This window comes from Linepithema humile, chromosome 6, assembly GCF_040581485.1.
Source record: "Linepithema humile isolate Giens D197 chromosome 6, Lhum_UNIL_v1.0, whole genome shotgun sequence".
Classification (NCBI taxonomy): Eukaryota; Metazoa; Arthropoda; class Insecta; order Hymenoptera; family Formicidae; genus Linepithema; species Linepithema humile.
The window spans coordinates 959,454-978,250 of record NC_090133.1 but is presented as its reverse complement, the minus strand read 5'-3'; the positions used below and the strand labels follow the sequence as shown (position 1 = coordinate 978,250).

At 37.9% G+C, this 18,797-nt stretch overlaps 1 protein-coding gene across 3 annotated transcripts in view; it reads left to right on the top strand.

The window, feature by feature from the left end:
* The window catches only part of nmo (serine/threonine-protein kinase nemo), a 92,875-nt gene that overhangs the window by 35,211 nt on the left and 38,867 nt on the right, over positions 1-18,797 (top strand). For all 3 annotated transcript variants that reach the window (XR_010890738.1, XM_067357230.1, XM_067357229.1), the window contains exons 2-3: positions 5,550-5,679; positions 6,437-6,492. Coding sequence is in view for 2 of the 3 variants with exons in the window: in XM_067357230.1 (XP_067213331.1) it covers positions 5,550-5,679; positions 6,437-6,492 (186 nt within the window). In the remaining variant the exon portion in view is untranslated. The remainder of the gene's footprint in view (positions 1-5,549; positions 5,680-6,436; positions 6,493-18,797) is intronic.

Here is an 18,797-nt window from a genome sequence, read left to right as displayed (position 1 = left end):
ATGCGAGGAGACGGCAATTGTCAGTGTTTTTGCAGACCCTAATAACGTTTTTCCTGCGACCGACGCCAATCTTCTGAATTGCACACAAGTCTCTGATGATATCAGTCGCGTGTGATGTATTTTTTATCAGCCGCGTCCTTAACTTGAGGATCCTACGCTAATTTGAAGTCTTTTTAGAAAAACTTATCATTTCCAGGGATTTGCTTTATTGTTTCAGAATACCTTCTTTACGTTTTCTTTGATCTTATTATTTGAACATTCTCTTTCACAATATCTCGAAATAACTGAAATTTCTGCAAAGACACAATTTTTCACAAGTATTTATTAAGATATAGAAGAAGGATTAATCCTAATGTAATTTTTTTCGCTTGTATTTAAATCTTGACTTAATTTAATTTTTATTTTTCTTTGCGATATTTTTATCATATTGTTTTATCAATCGCTTACTCCGAATTGTGCAAATGGACATTTTTTGCATGAATTTTGAAAAGATCTAGAGATTTTGCGGCAACTCCTCGCCGTTCGCCTGTAGACGGCAATTGGCATGCGTGCGAGAAATCGATAACCTTCTCCCCTTCCTTCCGCCTTTCATGTTCACTTTTTACCTGTCACGCGCACGCGGCTTCGGGGCTCTCCTTCCCTCTTCTACTTAAAATAATAACATTCGGCGGGCCAGGACATAATGAGCGAGATCAGCGAGAGGAACGACCTCGAACCCGAAATGTAGAAGAATGCCGCACCGGCAAAGTGCAGCGCGCGCTCTTAGTATTCAAAGGCCTTCCGCGAAACGCTGTTTTTTGCCGCTTAACATTTCTACAGAAATATCGTATTTTGGCAATTTAAAAATCTCTTTAAGAAATCGGAAAATATTTTTGTAAATATTAGAATTGTAAATCTTTTAAAACTACAATCGGAATGTTGAACGATTAACAAGGATTGATTTGCGATAAATTTGAAGCTTATAATTTTATTTGAAATTTCTTTGCATTCCGGTCTCTTTTTTCTGAACTGCAACACATCGCGGGAGAGATAGTGCATGCATTGTTTTCTTCGCGAAACCTGTTATTGTCCGAACCCTTTAATCTTCCTTTATATTATTTTTGCTTTTAGCAACGGGAAACATATTTTTATCGCGCCAATTTTCCTTTGAAACATTGCTTTGTCGTGAGATGGACGCGTTGCAATGTTGCAACAACGCGCTTTGCACGCGAGCTTTCCTCAGGAAACATCGTAATTATGCGGCATTCGGTCGACGACTATTCGCAAATTGCAGCTACGTGCGTCTTTTCAACGCGCAGTAGCGCGACGCATCCGATGATGCGACGAGCTTCCCTGAATCTGCAAAGTTTGCACGACGTAGAGACCGCAATTTTCGAAAGCGAGAACGATACGCGCCAGGTGTTAAATTGACGGTCGGAAGATCCCCCCCTCCCCTTCGCCGTGCCGTAAAGGGCGTTCCAAAAAAGGTGGAGAATGGATATATCACTTTTTATGAGGCTTGAAAGCAATTTTTTTCCAAACTCGAAGGCGAAAATATCACGCTCATAATTCTCGCGTTATAACAAAACGAAATTATAGAGAAAGTAGTTTTTTTTTTCACGAAAGCTTCGACGATACAGTTCGTCGATGTTCGATTTGAAATGGATATTTCTTTATCGAATTTCAACACGAGACCGGGTCATCGAGTTATTATATTTCATTATTTAATTATTGGAATTGGTTCAAGATAGAAGTTTCTCTCTTTTAGCTTGCAACATCCTGCACGCATAAAAATGGCCCATTGACCGTCTGGCTCTTGGGATGCGGTATCGCACTCGTCACGTGGCCGGACATTGCGTTTGGGCCAGTTTTCGAGAGCGGAACCCTCCCGCGGAACATCTGTTATCTTTTGAAATACAGGATATCCCAAAAATTGCATACTTTCTTTCTGTTGCGAATACTTTGTCGAATTTGGAGCAAAGTATTTTTCTACCGACTATTATATATATAAAATGGAATAAAACAAGTACACGAATGTAGAATCCCACGAATAAAATGTAGAAGCATTTTCGTTGTTTGAGAAATATTAATATATTCTCGATGCATTTGTATATTCTGCTCTTTTGTATATATTTTTCTTCATTATATCTCGGTTTGGTCTCTTTTTACATGTCTGAATTTTTAATTAATTATTCTTAATGCGTGATTATTCCAAAGTATATCTTCATAATATTTACATCACAAGAAACACTCGCGTAAAAATATAGACGAATAATCGCGTGCCGTATTTAAATTCGTACTAATGCCGTTTAAAATGTTTGATGGATGAAATTCACCGCGGATTGAAATATTCAGGACTCGAGAGGAATCTCTTTCTCTCCTTTCATTCTCTCTCTATCTCGCTCGACAAACTAATTTATTCGATCGTGTACCGGACCGTGATTCTATTTTTCATTTGTAAGAGAGGTCGCAGTCGATAAAACAAAATTGAATCGATACCGCGCGCCATTGTTTCGGACTTTATGCGCTTTTCCGAATGCGTTTCTCCAACGACTACGGAGTGTAACATAACATTTAGGAAAGCGTTGAAATTCCTAAGTACCTTTAAACGGAAACGTACGGTTAGAATATTGCTTTTGTTATATTTCCTTACGATACGACAAACGCATAACGAAGTCAAGTGTACGATATCTGACAAAGATTGTATTATCGCTCGCGATAACAATTGCCATTTGCGAAAGATCGCGAACAATCATTCGCTATTTGTTTCTGACGAACAAAAAGGCACCGACGACAATGATACTTTTAAAATTCTCCAGCAGCAGGTGAATCATTCGCGAGACTTCGTTCGAGACTTCGTTCGACGACCTCGCCTCACAAAGAGCTCTCTCAAATAAAACGAAGAAATCCGTCTCCGAGACCGCGAGACACGAAAACGAGGACCCTAATCAGACTCCGAAATTGTCACCTTTGTTATCTAGCCATTAAACCGAACACACAATGATATTTCGAAGAACCTCACGATGTATTTATAAAATGACCGTAAGAGAGCAGTAAAAGTCAGAAGATCAACATATTATTCAAATAACATCAATTTTCAACATACAATGACTCATTTCTCTCGACAATTTCTTTTTTCTTTTTTCGAAATACTTTCTCTTTTTGAATACTTTGTTTCCAAAGCCACCTTGTACGGACGGTGTTTCATAATTCATGAGTTTAGCTTCAATTGCAGATCGTTCGAGAAGCTAGCTTCTTTCAACGAAAATTCCAAGACGCCAGCAATTGTGGCGCGCACAATTCGATACGATATTCGATCGGCTTCATCGACGGTTCGTGTCTTATCCAATATGAGCATGCCTCATTTCGCAATAACCCCTTGAATTTCCAGTGGCGAGTCCACTGCCAAGTGCGTGTACATGTGTATACAGAAACGGTCCTGTCGTCTCTTCGCTGGGATTTCGAGTGAATAAACATTGTCTAAACCGCGACAGTGTGTCCCCGAGGGCGCGTTGAACCCCCCGCCCACCCGCGTATCATTTCACGGTCGTTCCGCTCCGAAATTCGTGACTCCACTTCCGTTTACTACGCTTGGCGGCGGGTGCGTTGACCCTTTTCGAAGGTCGTCGTACCTTTCTACGTTCGTGACTTGCTCGGCTTCGTGGATCGACCTTAATCTCTCGCCGGTTCGCGACGGCTCATTCACCTCTTTTTTTTCCCCTCCCCCTCGCCCCTGTCGAATCGACTATTCAAGAAAGTTCGATGATGTAATTAACATGCTCTGTATACGGTAATTTTCGCAGAGATGCATCGAATTAAAAATGCTTTCATCAAAAAGCTGTCGAACTCACACACACACACATCTCAAACGTTATTGATGTTGAATTCAGAGATAATTTTTTATTAACAAAATTTTTATTTGTTATATTCGTTTTACGTATTTTTTATGAAATTTAAATTTTCTACATAACCATTTATAATCATTTATGATAAATCAAAAATTTTTTCCGAATAAGAATTTTTTTAACTTTTACTCCTCCGATCATCGAAATTACAGAATTGCACAATGAAAATAAGTCCGACTGGTTGGAAATACATACAAACTAAGCTTGAAGAGGCGACACTCGAGATAATGGGCCCGTTTTGGCTGCACATCGACGGCCTCGTTTATTTTTCGAGTTCTGGTCCATAAATGTGCCGCGCAACTTCATATGAGTCAACCATCTCGCGCGAACGAATTGATTTAGCGAGCTATAACGAAGCTAACAACTTCGACCTGATTAGTGGCACGAATTTGTCATTTCTATCCATCTTATGTAAAACCGGTTGCAGAAATAAACGAAGTAATAATGCGTAAGAATTAATTGCTAAAAATACTGACCAGCCATAAGAAATTGAAGGAATTAATCGTAATATACAATAGCAAATGATAAAGATATTAATCATGCCAATTCAAATATTGGTATATAAAAATTTGCTCCGCTATTTGATTTCCAAATCCCCATCTCTTCTCCATCTCTTATTGAATATATGAATATAGAGATGTATTGTACAATATTTTTTATAGATATAAATAGACATACATATGTATGGCACATATCGTACCACGCGATCATCGAGAATCAAAAAGTCATTTTTACCCTCCTTCTCTCTTCATTCCCTTTAAAAATAGGGAATTACTTTATCTGTCTAGGCAGACGATATAGTATACGGGCGACGACCAAAAATGGGATTTTGGCCGCGTCGGATTCTCTCTCTCTCTCTCTCTCTCTCTCTCTCTCTCTCTCTCTCTCTCTCTCTCTCCCCCCCCCCCCTCTAACTCTCTCCCTCTGATTGTCGTGAATCGGAATCGTCGGTTTGCGGTAACGGCAACACGCGCGCGCGCCCGCTCGACAATGAAATCGAACCCGTAACCGTAAACGGACTAATTGCAGGGATAATAATTATTCCCGGAACTGGCCTAGGGCCGAGGGAGACTGGCGGGGGGTGAATGAGTTAGATTGTCGTCCGCATGTTTCCAGGGTTATCATTGACGCGATCTCCCGGACATTGTTTAGTCAATCATCCTGATATCATATCCTTTTGATTACGGCAAAATCAAAAGCGAGCCATTTCAGCCTCTTTTTTTTCCCTTTGACGAGATTTCAAGTTATATTTGTAATTGGAATTTAATTAATTCGGGATTGAATTAATCCGCAGTTTGCCGTTTTTCTTCATTTTACGCATGATTTGTAATCTCTACAAATTAAAAATATTTATAAAACATAATAATAGAGAAAACAATAGCAGCGATAATTAATAATATATATATAAAAGGAGGCAACAATAAAATGATAAGATAGTAAAGCAAAGAAAAGGAAAACATTATTCTTTTAAATAGTCGGGCTTAATATAAAGCTATTTAATGATTTTTGTAATAAGATTAATATACGTATGAATATAAAAACGCGCGGCGCGCGTGTCTCATTTCTGACAAAATATATCTTATCTTTTCGTGGATAGTAGTCAAATCAATATTGTTGATGAGATAAGAATAGATATTGATTTTCGTGTTTCTCTGTGATTTTCAGGGCTGTCACGGATCCACGGGATGGCAGGAGAGTAGCCTTAAAAAAACTGCCGAACGTCTTTCAAAGTCTCGTGAGCAGCAAGCGAGTCTTCAGGGAGTTGAAAATGCTTTGCTTCTTCAAACACGATAACGTGAGTAATATCACTTATTGCATGAGTATCAAGTATCAAGCATGATCGATAATCAGTATCGAATATAACAACATAAGATAGAAAAATATCAGTAGAAACAAGAATAGAAATAAAAAATTACGATTCTTCTATATTGTGAAAGAAATTTAATCGGTATTGGATTTTTAGATGTAGCTTCTAAAAATTTTATATAACAATCTGAGTTATTAAATACCATAATAATTCGTACTTTTAAAACATTATATCATTTTTATGATAAAAATACAACTGGAGTCTTAGCTTTATTAAGTCTTTTAGCTTTCAAAAACTTTATAGTATCTATCTAATTATTTGTGTATACATATATGTTGCTACAGTTTTGTTATAAAATTATGTATATATCATCATTACTCATATATCGTATTTATAAAGTTATCAAATTATTGCTTTTATAAAGATAAAGCAGAAAAATAGAGTTTCCGCTTGACAATATTTTGTTATAAGTAAACTACATTTCATGTGTGTAGCATCGAATATTTGAACGAACGCCCGATAGATCCTATAAAAGTCACGCAGTGGGGACGATACCGGAAATTTCCACGTTTTATTTCCCCGAGGACGAGACCACGATGTCTCCCTGCTCACAGCTTTCGCCTGCTAGATCCCGCTTTCTTGCACAAAGAAGCGGGATCGATCGCGCTGTCTCTTTCTTTCTTTCCCTCTCTCACTTAGTCAAAGAACGAGATACTCAATCTCTTCTTCTCTTTTCTTTTTGTAGGTCCTTTCCGCGCTGGACATCCTTCAGCCGCCGCATCTGGACTTCTTCCAAGAAATGTATCCTTTTTTAAACACACGTACTCGAGGACACGTGGAAGATAAATCTCGGTACAAGGATTCTGTGCAGGTGAATTCTCTTGTCGGCGATTGAGGTATTTTTTACGATTTTAGAGAATTTTTTCGCAATTTTTGATTCTTCCAATTATTAACGGAAAATTAACGCGAAATTTATTTCGCTTTGAAACGAATTTAATCCGACTTGATTTAATCCAAAGTATTTAAATGGCATTTCGAAGTTTACGATATACAAGCTGCAGAGGTGCTTCTGTGATCTTTTTGGATTCTGGTGACAGAGTTTTCTCACGCAATGCTTTATTTCTCAAACGAGCGTGTCGAACGACGTGGAAACTTTTAATCGTCGGATAATTAACACTCGTGCAGGTCATGATCGTGATTCGCTTCGTATCTTCTTTCCAATAGAACGATTCTTCGGAAAGAGGAAACTCTTCTCTTGCTATCCTTTATAATTGTCGTCTGACAAATTTTACATTTTTCCGTCTGCCTTAGAGTCCTAATTTTCTTTCTGGATTTCTTATTTCATATCCTTAATAAGATTTCAGAAAAAATTAATACAAAATTAAGATTACTTTTTATAAAAATGTATTTTTTTATAAAAAATAGTGTATATAACGGGATGATTTTGTCGTCCTTCGTCCTTCGTATAAGCAACAGATATTACGAGGTAATTTTCCGGTCGAAGACGAAACAGGAAATTGTGTGGTGGCCAGGACGAAGCTCCTGCGGGATTACTCATCTTCTCGCGAACGCCACTCAACACGACCGTATGATCGTGCGATCGATAGATTCTTAAAAGAGCGGATCGATCAGAAAGTTAATCTCGGGGCAATAAGAACGATAAATCCCTCTTTCGTTCCTTTTCTTTTTTCTCAACCCCTGTTTACGCTCTGTCGCATCTGGGACTTTGTCGGACCCCCTCTAACTACGTAAATCATCATTAGTAATGACGCGGCTATTATACCCTCCCCTCGGGTTTTTGCCTCGGCACATTCAGATCCAGATCGAGATTATCGCGCTTTGTACAAGGGATTCGGAACACAGATGCATTTCGCGCACGTGACGATATTTATTTGCAAGAATTAAAATCGTTCTGCCGCAGAGCGAAGTGTTTCTTATGAATAAATAAACGCATAAACAAAATTAATAAATAAATACAAATTGATCAGTCGACTAATGGGTGCAGAAGCGCGGATAATTACACATATAGGCAGATAAATCTCTAAATAAACAAGTGGATAACCAAAAGAGTAAACGATATCATAAATCTATCAATGAATAAGCAAACAAACGAAGAACTTAATAAACAAAATCTGACGGATGCGCGAACCGATGAATTTTCGCGTAACGAGAACGACATTAATCGCGCCGACAAATAAATAATCGGGGCGCAAATTGCGCGGCCACGGCAAATCCATGGATGGACCACCGGTGACTTCACACTCCCTCCCCCCGGGCGGCTGTTCCCACGATTTAATTCCGCGACCCCCGGCATCGGCTCGATCGATTCTAATTTCGTCCGCATGAAAAATTCAGCGCGGCGCCCCGACGCCAAAGTTCGGAACGCATCGAATGCGGCCGCCTAATTTCTAATTAAGGAGTGGCTCTCGATTAGCTTGCGCAGCACAGAAATCGCCGACCACAGTGCAGATAGAACCGCGGGAATGAAAGGGGTTGCCGATGACAGGGTTGTTAACCAACACGGCTGACAGCTAATATTGCATTTGCAATTCCATTACCGTTTATTATGTATCATCAATATTTAATATATTATTTTATATTTCGTGTTATTTCATATTTTTTCATATTCTTATTCCTATTTCAATTATACTTTTTACGAAATAAAATACTCCGAATCAACATCATCACACGGAAATGAATAACGAACACGCACGACGATAATCGCGAGCGAGGCGTGCTGTTTGAAATTGTTTATCGAAGATGATAAACGGTTCCGAGAGAGATCGGCAGTTTTTAATTGTCACGTGGGCGATAGTTTCCGTTCCGCTTGATCAAACCAGGTGGAGACGGTTCCCATTCGAGATGAGCGTCATGAATACGCGCGCACGGGATGAGTTTGCTCGATGGTAATCACGTGGATTATTAATGCGCACGTTGCTGCGCGCCATTGATACGTCGATAGTGCACCATTAGCAGCGGTTGCGACCGCCGCCGCCGCCGCCGCCGCCGATTGCACATCGTCTATGCATACTTGCTTCGTCTATTGCCATTTACAATGTCGCGTGTAACTGGTGACCGTAACTTCCTTGTGACGTTGCGGATATGATCGGACAATGTCCCACCGACCACGATTATCATTTTAATTCGCGCATTCATTCTTAGTTTCTGTATAGTCAACGCAACTATTCTCTTTCGATTGCACTGCGGTATTAACGCGCCATTTATTTGTGTTGTTACACAAATTATAGTATTAATTTACGTTTAACATATCACAATAATACAATATCACATAACACAATAGTAATACAATATATTAATTAATATCGATGATACGCGTATTAATTATCGTAATATATAAATATATAAAACATTATTTAATATTAAAAATGCATTATTGTTAGTATATTATTATTAACAAAATATATCTATTTTTCTATGTATTCGCGATATATTTCTATGGTGACATCATAATTTTTCCGACGCATGAAACAAAGTCGCTTCAAATTTCGCCGAATTTTCTGATTAATACGATAAATTTTCCGAGGAAAAAAACCGCGTGCGCGACGGTGAAATCTTGCTCGCCCAGGCGATTACGGTCGATTTGATTTATGGGAAAGGCGCATAGGCGGTTGCATCCGTTTATCGATGCGGCGGATGAACGAGGTGGGTTCGATTACGACGCTTACAACGCGCGTTTTCGCCACGCGTGGAGGAGACACGTAATACATGAAAGGAAAGAAAGCCCATATGACGGCTCTCCATCGTCGACGTCCGCCCGTATCGCATCGGGAAAAATGATACGGCGGGCAAAAATTTCAATTCCCTCTGGACTCATTATTGCACGTATGCGCACGAGCGCACGTGTGTAACAAGCGTACTGGTTATCGTAACGACAATTAGATCGCCGGATATCGCGAAGATCAAACGGAATGAGACTCGATCCCCTCGATATTCGAAAATTAAAATAATTGGTTATTAAATAAATAATCATATAATATAATAAATATAAATTGTAAATAAATAAGAATCAATAATTGAAATAGTGAAAAACAGTCGCGATTGACGGCACTGCCCGACTTTTCCTTTCCATCTTTTTTTACTTTCTTGGATTCGCGGAGAAACGGACAGTGAGTTTTTTCATGAGCTCGAATCACAAATGCTTTAATTGCACACGGGGCTGGCTACATCGGGTTCGAGTTTGACGGTTTGATCTAAGTTCTCGACGGCCGAAAACTAATTTCGCTCCTGCTCGCGAAAACCCTTTGTCTTCCTCCCGAGTCAACAAGTCTTTACGTTGAGCGATCGGCTCTTTTAGAATACTCGAGGAAATTCCTGTCATATATTCCTGGAACCTCGACATTCATTCGAATATTAAGGCCAGTCTCAATAATCAATATATATTTTCAATATCGCATTTTTCCACTTTTATATTAATTCGAGATTCTAACGTTATTTTTTCCTTTTTTTTTGTAGATCTTGTTACAATATTCAATTTCTAGAATATAATTAATTTACATTCTATTTTATTTTTAATGGCGATCTTTATTGTTTTATTTCTCTCTATTTTTAACTTAACGACTCCTTTCTCCCTCCCTTGGGAAATAAATCAAGTTTTTTATGTCCGAACGAGGATCGTAAATGTTAAAACGCAAAATATACCATTTTCTGAATAAAAAAGAAAATTTACAATTTTTGATGTACAAATCAATATAAAAATATATAAACAGATTGATAATTTTTATTTTTTATAATTATTAGATTATTATATTCAATATTTAAAAAAGTTATTTCAAATTTTAATGTTTTAAATATAATGAATAGTGTCAAAAAAGTTAAGCATTTTGCTTTAGGCGAGGTCTTTTGTACCAATGATATTCTCACGTCGTGATTTAAATACAATCGATTGATAAACCTTCGCTATTTCTCTGGACGAGGCTATAACGAATCAACGTGTTTTTCAGCGATTAATATTGCTGTACCATTACATACAACCGCCCACTCTTTTTAATCCATTAAAGGCACGCCACTTGCGCGTGCTGATCATTGTTATGTTAATATTCCGATATTTTTCACGGTATCCGACGTGCACGATCGATGTAACGTTCGCAGGAAACGATTGCGATTGCCTGATTTTAACCGGAAATGAATATCCTCACGTAGCTCTTTGTCAGTATTTTGCAAGAGAGTATTGCTCTGTTTCGGTAAACTTGCGAATATTTAATTAAAAATATTTATATTTCCATATATTTCCATCCAAGCGATGGAAAATGAGATTATTAAAAATACTTCGCGGAGATGTTATTTGCAATATAATTATTATAACTTTATTATAACTAATTAACTAAATGTTTTACATCGCATATAAGTATGTGTGTACGGAGCTTTAAACAGTGTTGTAATACATTTTCGATAAATTTTCCAGAGTTCTGGTTTTTAAGTGTCTATGCATCATCACCATGCGATGTTTCGAGTTTCCAACGGCAATACATGCGGTTGCATCACGTTGCACATTGCCGCTACAACCTCCCACGTTTTACTCGGTAGAGCGCACGGCGGGAAATCACCGAGGAAAATCGGAGGCGAGCGATCGCGGGTGAGAACTCGAAAACCGCCTCTCGTCGACCTGGATAGGTTCCGGTGCGGAAAAAGAGTTTCCGGCGAGAACAAGGCGCGTTCGAACGAGGCTCTGTGTCCGCTCTGCTCGTATCTCGCATTGTCTCCTTATGGTAATCGCGAAATCCACACTCGTTCGTTGCCGGAAGTGTCTACCTTATTTACGAAATTGCTACAATTGGCCAATTTTTTTGCATAACATCCATATTTCCTGCTAAACTTAAAAAATCGTGAAAAAATCTAAATTAATGATAATAATTCACAAACATAATACTTTAATCTGTAGATATTAAGTTTGACCGAAAGTAGGATGTCGAACTTTGGCCTTTTCTTTGTTATTGCATCGCGGCTTTATGAGATACGTTTTACGTGTATCGGATCGCCGTATGTTTTCGCGCGTTATCGATTCGCGAACGTATCACTTCTCAATATTGTACGTTGATATTGTATCAATCGTTATAATCGATTATCGCGTTACTCGAAAATCCAACCGTGTGTGCACTGTTAACTCGGCGACGCGGTGACGAGCGACGAGTTTCCGTTCTTCACCGCACGGGAGATCGGTTTCTTCTTAACGAACAGATATCCTGTAAAGTGCGCGGGGGCGTCTTTCTATCTTTCTGTCTCCTGCCGGAAAAAGGCGAATCGCGTACGCAAGTGCGCGTGGGCACGCGCGGGTTCCCACGATTCTATTCACTTGCGAAAGGCGAGACTCAACTGATGTATTAGAAATTGAAAAGCGAGAGAAAAAAAAGGAAAATTGTCTTTCTGTTTCTGTAAATTCATATTTTTCACGTGTTACGTTTAGCCAGAGAAAATAAAACAGTAAAGGAACTTTTTTGATTTTTAAATTAATTGAAAATTTTCCTTTACTTTTTGTTTCCCCTTGTAGTTGAAATAAATTCGTTGACAAACTCGTTTGATCCGACTTTTGACAATATCTATCTGATACGATACAAATTTGCAAAAGTCTCCAATTAAAATGAAACGTCGGAAACACATACGATGCAATGACTTAACATTCTTTTTGATTCATTTTCGTATGATACGCGATGTGAATAATTTTCTATCTCTCCTTCGATGATCCCTTTTTACGCGACTATTCTCTTTGAGTATCGATGCGCGGTATTTAGAACGTGTACTATTAATGAGGGCACTTTGTGACGCGCACGACACAGTGTTAAATGATAAAACCACACACGCAAAAACCACGAACAAAAACTTTACGAAGAGGCAAAGGAAAAAAAGAAGAAATACTAACCTTTTTACTGCCAATATTTACCAATTTACTTTGAATTGATTCCATTATCTTTTATTAAATAAGTTAAAATTAGTGAACAATTGATTCGAAAAATTAAGTCTTGACTTTTTGACGCTGATAAGTCCGCAGTAAATTTTTCAAACCCGATTTACATTATTTTCGAAGTAAACGACTTGGTTTCTAGCGTGAGAGTTACTTTTTTTCATCGTCTCGTCTGGAGTATCTCGAAGATCGACGCGCAAACTAAGAGGCCGTCGCGACGCCAACAGAGAGAAAGAGAAAGAGACGAGTAGAACTTATTGATTATCCACGGCCGGACGTTGTGGACGGCGCTTTAAGCGCTAGTGGAGGACGATATCGCATTTTCAGAATTTTTAAGTAACAGTGCAAAATTTCTCCAAACTAGCATGACGGAGATATGAAATATTAATCTAAAAACTAATTTCTTTTTTTTCTATCAAACTTTTTCATTAATGTATGGAGCTGAATACACATTTGATTGATTTAATATTCGATTCGATTGCATGTAAACGCATAATAATCGATTTGATATTAATTTCAGGGTGGGTTTAAAATTACCAAAAGAAAAAAAAGATTATGGACGCTATATATCAATTCGCGTTAATTTGGCCGAGCGTGAAACACGAGATGTTCATTGCAATTTTTCTTTCCGAGCTTGATTACAGCTTCTTCCAACCGCGTTCAGCTTCTTCGAAACATATCGAATATCGCGCTCTGTGGTATCGATCGCACGTGGAGTTTTTGGTCGAGCTGTGGAGGGTCCTTTGTTCGCGTTTCACCTCTCGTTTCCTTCCATTTCCTTTTTTCCTTTCTCACTTAGCACGCGTATATAAAATGTTATCGAATAGCTATCATTCGGAGTGATTATCAGAATCCAGTTATACAAATGAAAGAGAAAAAAGGAGAAATGATTAACTCGGAATGATCAGTTAATTAAAAACCACGTTACTTCAACTAAATAAAAGGTTTATCTCTACGGAGATCGATATTATTATATCCGATGTTTTTCAACTTTTATCTTAACATCTTTAATTCGTGACAATTGTAAAAATAATAAGATCTAACTTTATTTTCTCGGCTTTACGAATTGAACGTAACAAGAGAAATTTCCGTTTTTATAAAAATTGAAAAATTTTACAGTAAAATAAAATTAAAATTATAAATTTAGACAAATCAGATTTTTAAAAATTGCTTTATTTAGATTCAATCTCTTATTACTTCAATTTTTGATACCTTTAGAAAGAAAGTACGGAATGTTTTATATCTAATGTGTAACTTATTTTTAATAAAAACCGAAATCGATCACTTTTCTCAGACTCGCTCAGTTAGAAATGAAAAGAAACGTGAAGGATCGTTACTTCTCGGATTCGTTCACATTTTTCACGATATTGTGAGAAATGCGGCATGCCCGAAATCGATGTCCCGACGAATTGGAAGTCTTGACGGAGTTCCGCGGCCTCGACGCAGATCACTTTTAATTTCAAAGACTAATGCATCATATCGCTATGTAAGAATTTGTCGTCGCTATCCTCTCGAATATAAATACCTTAGCACACGAAAATAGATGTGAGTCCCGAAACTCAATATTGCGATTGAAAGCGACACGCGAAATAATTTATCTCGCCGCGAAGAATCCACGTTTTGCTTGGAAGCTAAATAGATGCCGTGACTTAAAATTTACACCGGGTGTCTGCGTCGTGGATTCTCGACGAGATTCATCGCGAAAGTATTTAAATGTATGCAAAATCGGGAGCAAGCACGTGACTCCCAGGGGGGAAACTCTGAAGGAAAAGTCGTCGCGGGAACTGATTCTGTATGCACTTCTCCCGGTTTTTAAACGGAGTACGGAGTGTCACGGGTATAATTAATCGTTCACTGCAGTTCGTTGCATTTATGCAACAACTGTTCTCTCCAAATCATACTAAACATTATCAGTCAAGATAGTAGATAATGATATAAACTTGTGTGAGTAAGCAACACACACACACACACACACACACACACACACACACACACACACACACACACACACACACACACACACACACACACACACACACACACACACGACTCAAATAATTATATCACAATAAAATCTGCGTTCAAACGAATTTAAGATATTTCACGAGCACGAGCTATTTATATAAATTGGCACATCACATCAAGATCTTATTAAACTATTTTGAAAGATTGATTGAAATATTAATTAACGCATGCCAAGTCATTAGCAATTTGAAATTGGAAACTCTGGCGCGGATATCTTCCCAAATCGATACGGTTTAAATTCGTGTCTCTTTTTTTTCGTGTCTCGCGCAATGATACAACGCGGGAGAGCAGAATCGTCGAGAATTCTCTTTCTCTCTTTCGGCTTCTCGAAGTCGTTCGCACGAGTCGAGTTCGAACTCGGTTGACCGGTCGGACGAGCCGGATCGGCCTTGCTCGAACACCTTGGAGTCTAGCCTCCATCATCGCCATCATCATCATTCTCGTTGTCGTTGTTAGTCAACTTCTTTGTTATCTAGTCTGACCAACGAAGAATTTGAAGAAACGCCATCAATATTCATCTTCGGAATTTATAATGAAAACTTTAAAGAGATGTATCCGACACTCTCGACCGAATTAGATTTTAATTTACGACCTAGATACGAATATGTGCAATGTTGAAGACTGGAAGGTTGCGATCAACCACAAAATCTGTGTTTTATACACCTTTATTGAAGAAAGATTAATTTTTAAGTGGATTATTTTCAACTGGATTGTTAAAAATTATCACAGTAAAAGTAGGACATCCTTTCATCGTCCGTGATCATCCAATACGAGTTTCGCCGGTTTTTTTGCAAAATGTGGGACTTCTAGCGAGTCGGAGTGTCTCAGGTCTCAGGACTCAGGTCTTCCAGGTTCTTCTTCCTTGAACCGGATGAGATAGAGAGCGATGGGGGGAACGAAGATGAAAGGAAGAAAGATGGGAAGGGAAAGGAAGACGGGAGAAAACGGCAGGATACTCAATTCCCTTTGCGCTCGCTCACTCGGTGTGGCGCGGAGCAGAGAGCTGGGAGAGAGGATGCTAGGGGCAACTCTCGCTTTGTCCAGGAACCGGTCGACGTGCCTACCAGGAGGCAGGCAGGCAGGCACGCATCGATCCGCCAATCGTGCGGCGGTGCCTTAAGCGTACTACACAATGACGAGATAGCCGATGACAATGAGAGCTTTCGGAAAAAGACGTATCTCATTTGTCTCAATTTTCATACTTTTCAACGTTAACTTGTACACTATCAAACTGTTTACTAATGTGTTTTTATAAAGATATTTTTTTATTTTTCGAACGGTAGATTCTCTTGGCAAATTCAGAATGTCGATCTTTTTCTCAGCGGAAATGTCGAAACACTGATTATTTTGGAGTCCGAAGAAAAGATTAAGCGTCAGAGAACCTGTTTTAAAATCTCTGTTTGGAGAGGAAAGAAAACATTATCTTCTTCGAATAACCTGATTTTTAGAATTCTGGAAAATTCTCCGGCGCGCAAAGTCGACTGTAGCTATTGCATTCCTACTACTTTTTATGGCGCAAAAAAGATGTTTCTTTGCTGTAATTATTCGACACGGAAATCTTATATTTTTAGATAAAGGAGAAGATCGCGAATAATAAATGAAGGAAAATTTGTGAAAGAAAAATTGAATTTATCTTTTCTAAAAATGTGTACTGAATATTTTCGTTTAAGTTTGTTAAATACTTTTGTTAATTGTAAATAATTATGATAGAAATTTATTTTTTCTTTCAACAAGCTGTAAAAAGATCAGGATAAAAATTGATGAAAAGCACAGAATCAAAACTTACCCTTCTCGGCGATTCATACGATTTCCTCGTCGAGATCTCGCAGCTGTTTACGTCGAAAGGCATGCACAGCCATCTATCATGTTCTGAAATAGTAATAGAGACGTTACGATGAGAGATATCGTATTCCCATAATCGTAAAGTTCAATTTGAGATCAAATATTAGTTGAAATAAATTGGTTTAGGTTATAGTTATGGATTTGTTTTTCTATATGAAAGATAACACTTTGTTCCTTCAAATAAAAATTGCAGTAAACAATATAAATCGTTATTTTTATAACATTTAACAAAATCTTTCGATTTTCGAAATAATATTTTGCCAGCAATAGGGATTTTTAAAATTTATACTATTGAGCATACAAAATTGTTTGTATCTTTCAATCCAATTTCATATTGGATTTAAATTCAATTACATAAAATCTGCCTAAAAGCTGATAATGAGTACCGTTTTACTTTCTACTTTCAATTACAAAGTTTATTTCATGAAATTCCATTCAGATTAATTTTATATTTAACGTTTTATAGGTAACATTTTATTGAGATTTATTTTTTTTGCATTCATATATACTATTTTATTATTACATAAAACGTAATAAAAACGATTTTATTCGTAATTAGAAAAATATCAATGTACAAATAAAAACAAACTTTATTCTGTCTATCTTATCCGTTCGCTATTATTTATGGCTTTTGGTAGTTCCGATACACCCTCTATTCTCAACGCTTCAATTATCAAACAGTAATTATACGTCACGAGCACTATAGGCCGCGCAATGTTTACCCGACTTCGCATCGTGAAATCGAAACGTCGAACACTGATAACTCAAAGGAACTAGCCGATCTGCTTGTTCTCTTTCGTCGTGATCGATGGATCGGAGGTTTCGGCCTGGCTGCGCTTGGTTAGGTGTAACAATTCGAACAAACAATTCCAAACAACAAATCTACTCCGGCAAATGGATGTAAAATCGATGTTACATCTATTTTTTTCCGTGAAAAACACGAGGGTAATTATCGCATGTCTGCAATATTGAGAAATAAAATTACAACAGTTTCAAATCTTGGTTCCAGATTTTCTCTCGGGACCAGTCTGAGTTCTCACAGTTTCTCTCCCTCTCTCTCTTTTTCTCTCTCGACTTGCATACCGCGCCAGGTTCGCGCCAGAGCAGCCTCTACCTGCATTCCAACCTACCCGGTCGACCTCATTCCGCCATTATACTATTTCGTTCGTTCTCTCGGTTCTCTCGCGTTCCCTCGAACATTTAGCGCGCTTGTTCGCGCAAGAGCAAGTTTTTGAAATCAAATTATGTCATGCGATACACGTCGCGCCCTACCTTGACATGGCGCTCTCGATTCGAGATTGCGTCTTCGAAATTTTATACGGCGAAACAATACGAAAGCTGTAATAGAATCATGTATGAAAAAAGGTGATTTAATTTTGCACACGTTTTGTACATCCAAAAAAGATTAATAACAATAAAGAGATTAAACGAGCACGTTTGCAATTGCAATGTCGCGTACAAATCAAAGTAATTTAATTTTTTATATCAATATTGGTTTTTTACGCGGAGGAAAAGAACTCTTAAAATAGAAACATAAAACAAATGAACAGATAAACGCCGATCTTTGATTTCTGGTTTTTAATATTGCGATTTTTTATTAATTTCAATACTGACTTTTTTGACTAGATATTATTTATTTCTGTATTCTCCGTACCGTTCTGTGCAACACGCAAACTTTTAGCGTTATGACATCGATAATTGTATTCTTTATAAGTTGTTTGCAGCAAGCACCGAGATTGCATATTGATATTTATTATCTATTATGTTATCCCGAACAATCCGTCGTGCGCCAGGTCATTCGCCAAATGTATTTGTAGATGCTATAAATCAATCGCCGCGAAAATATTAACTCTCGATCGCGTACACGGAAAGAGAGGCGCTACGGGATGCGGTTCGCAACGATGCGATCGCCGGACGCGTGTTATTTTACATCGCGTTACAGCGTGATCGCCTTTTTATTCAAGACGTTGATGGATTAGTATAACTCGGTGGCGGCTATATTATTCGCGGCGGCTGTTGTTTCTCCCGTTTTGGAAAGAATTAACCGATCATTATTTTATCTACGATAGCTGCAACTGTTAAACGCAATGGAAGTATTGTTTGAGCAATATAAAATATACGAGAATGTGTTTAATATTAAAATTATTCAATAAATAATATATCTGGTATAATAATAAAGTAAATTTTACCCGTAATATTTGTGATAAACAATTATCAAACGCGAGATAAAATAACAACAAGCCGGTTAAATTTAACGTGTTAATTAGTATCCTAATTAATGTTCTGAAAGCAGCGCAGAAACTATTTCATATTTTATCTCTAC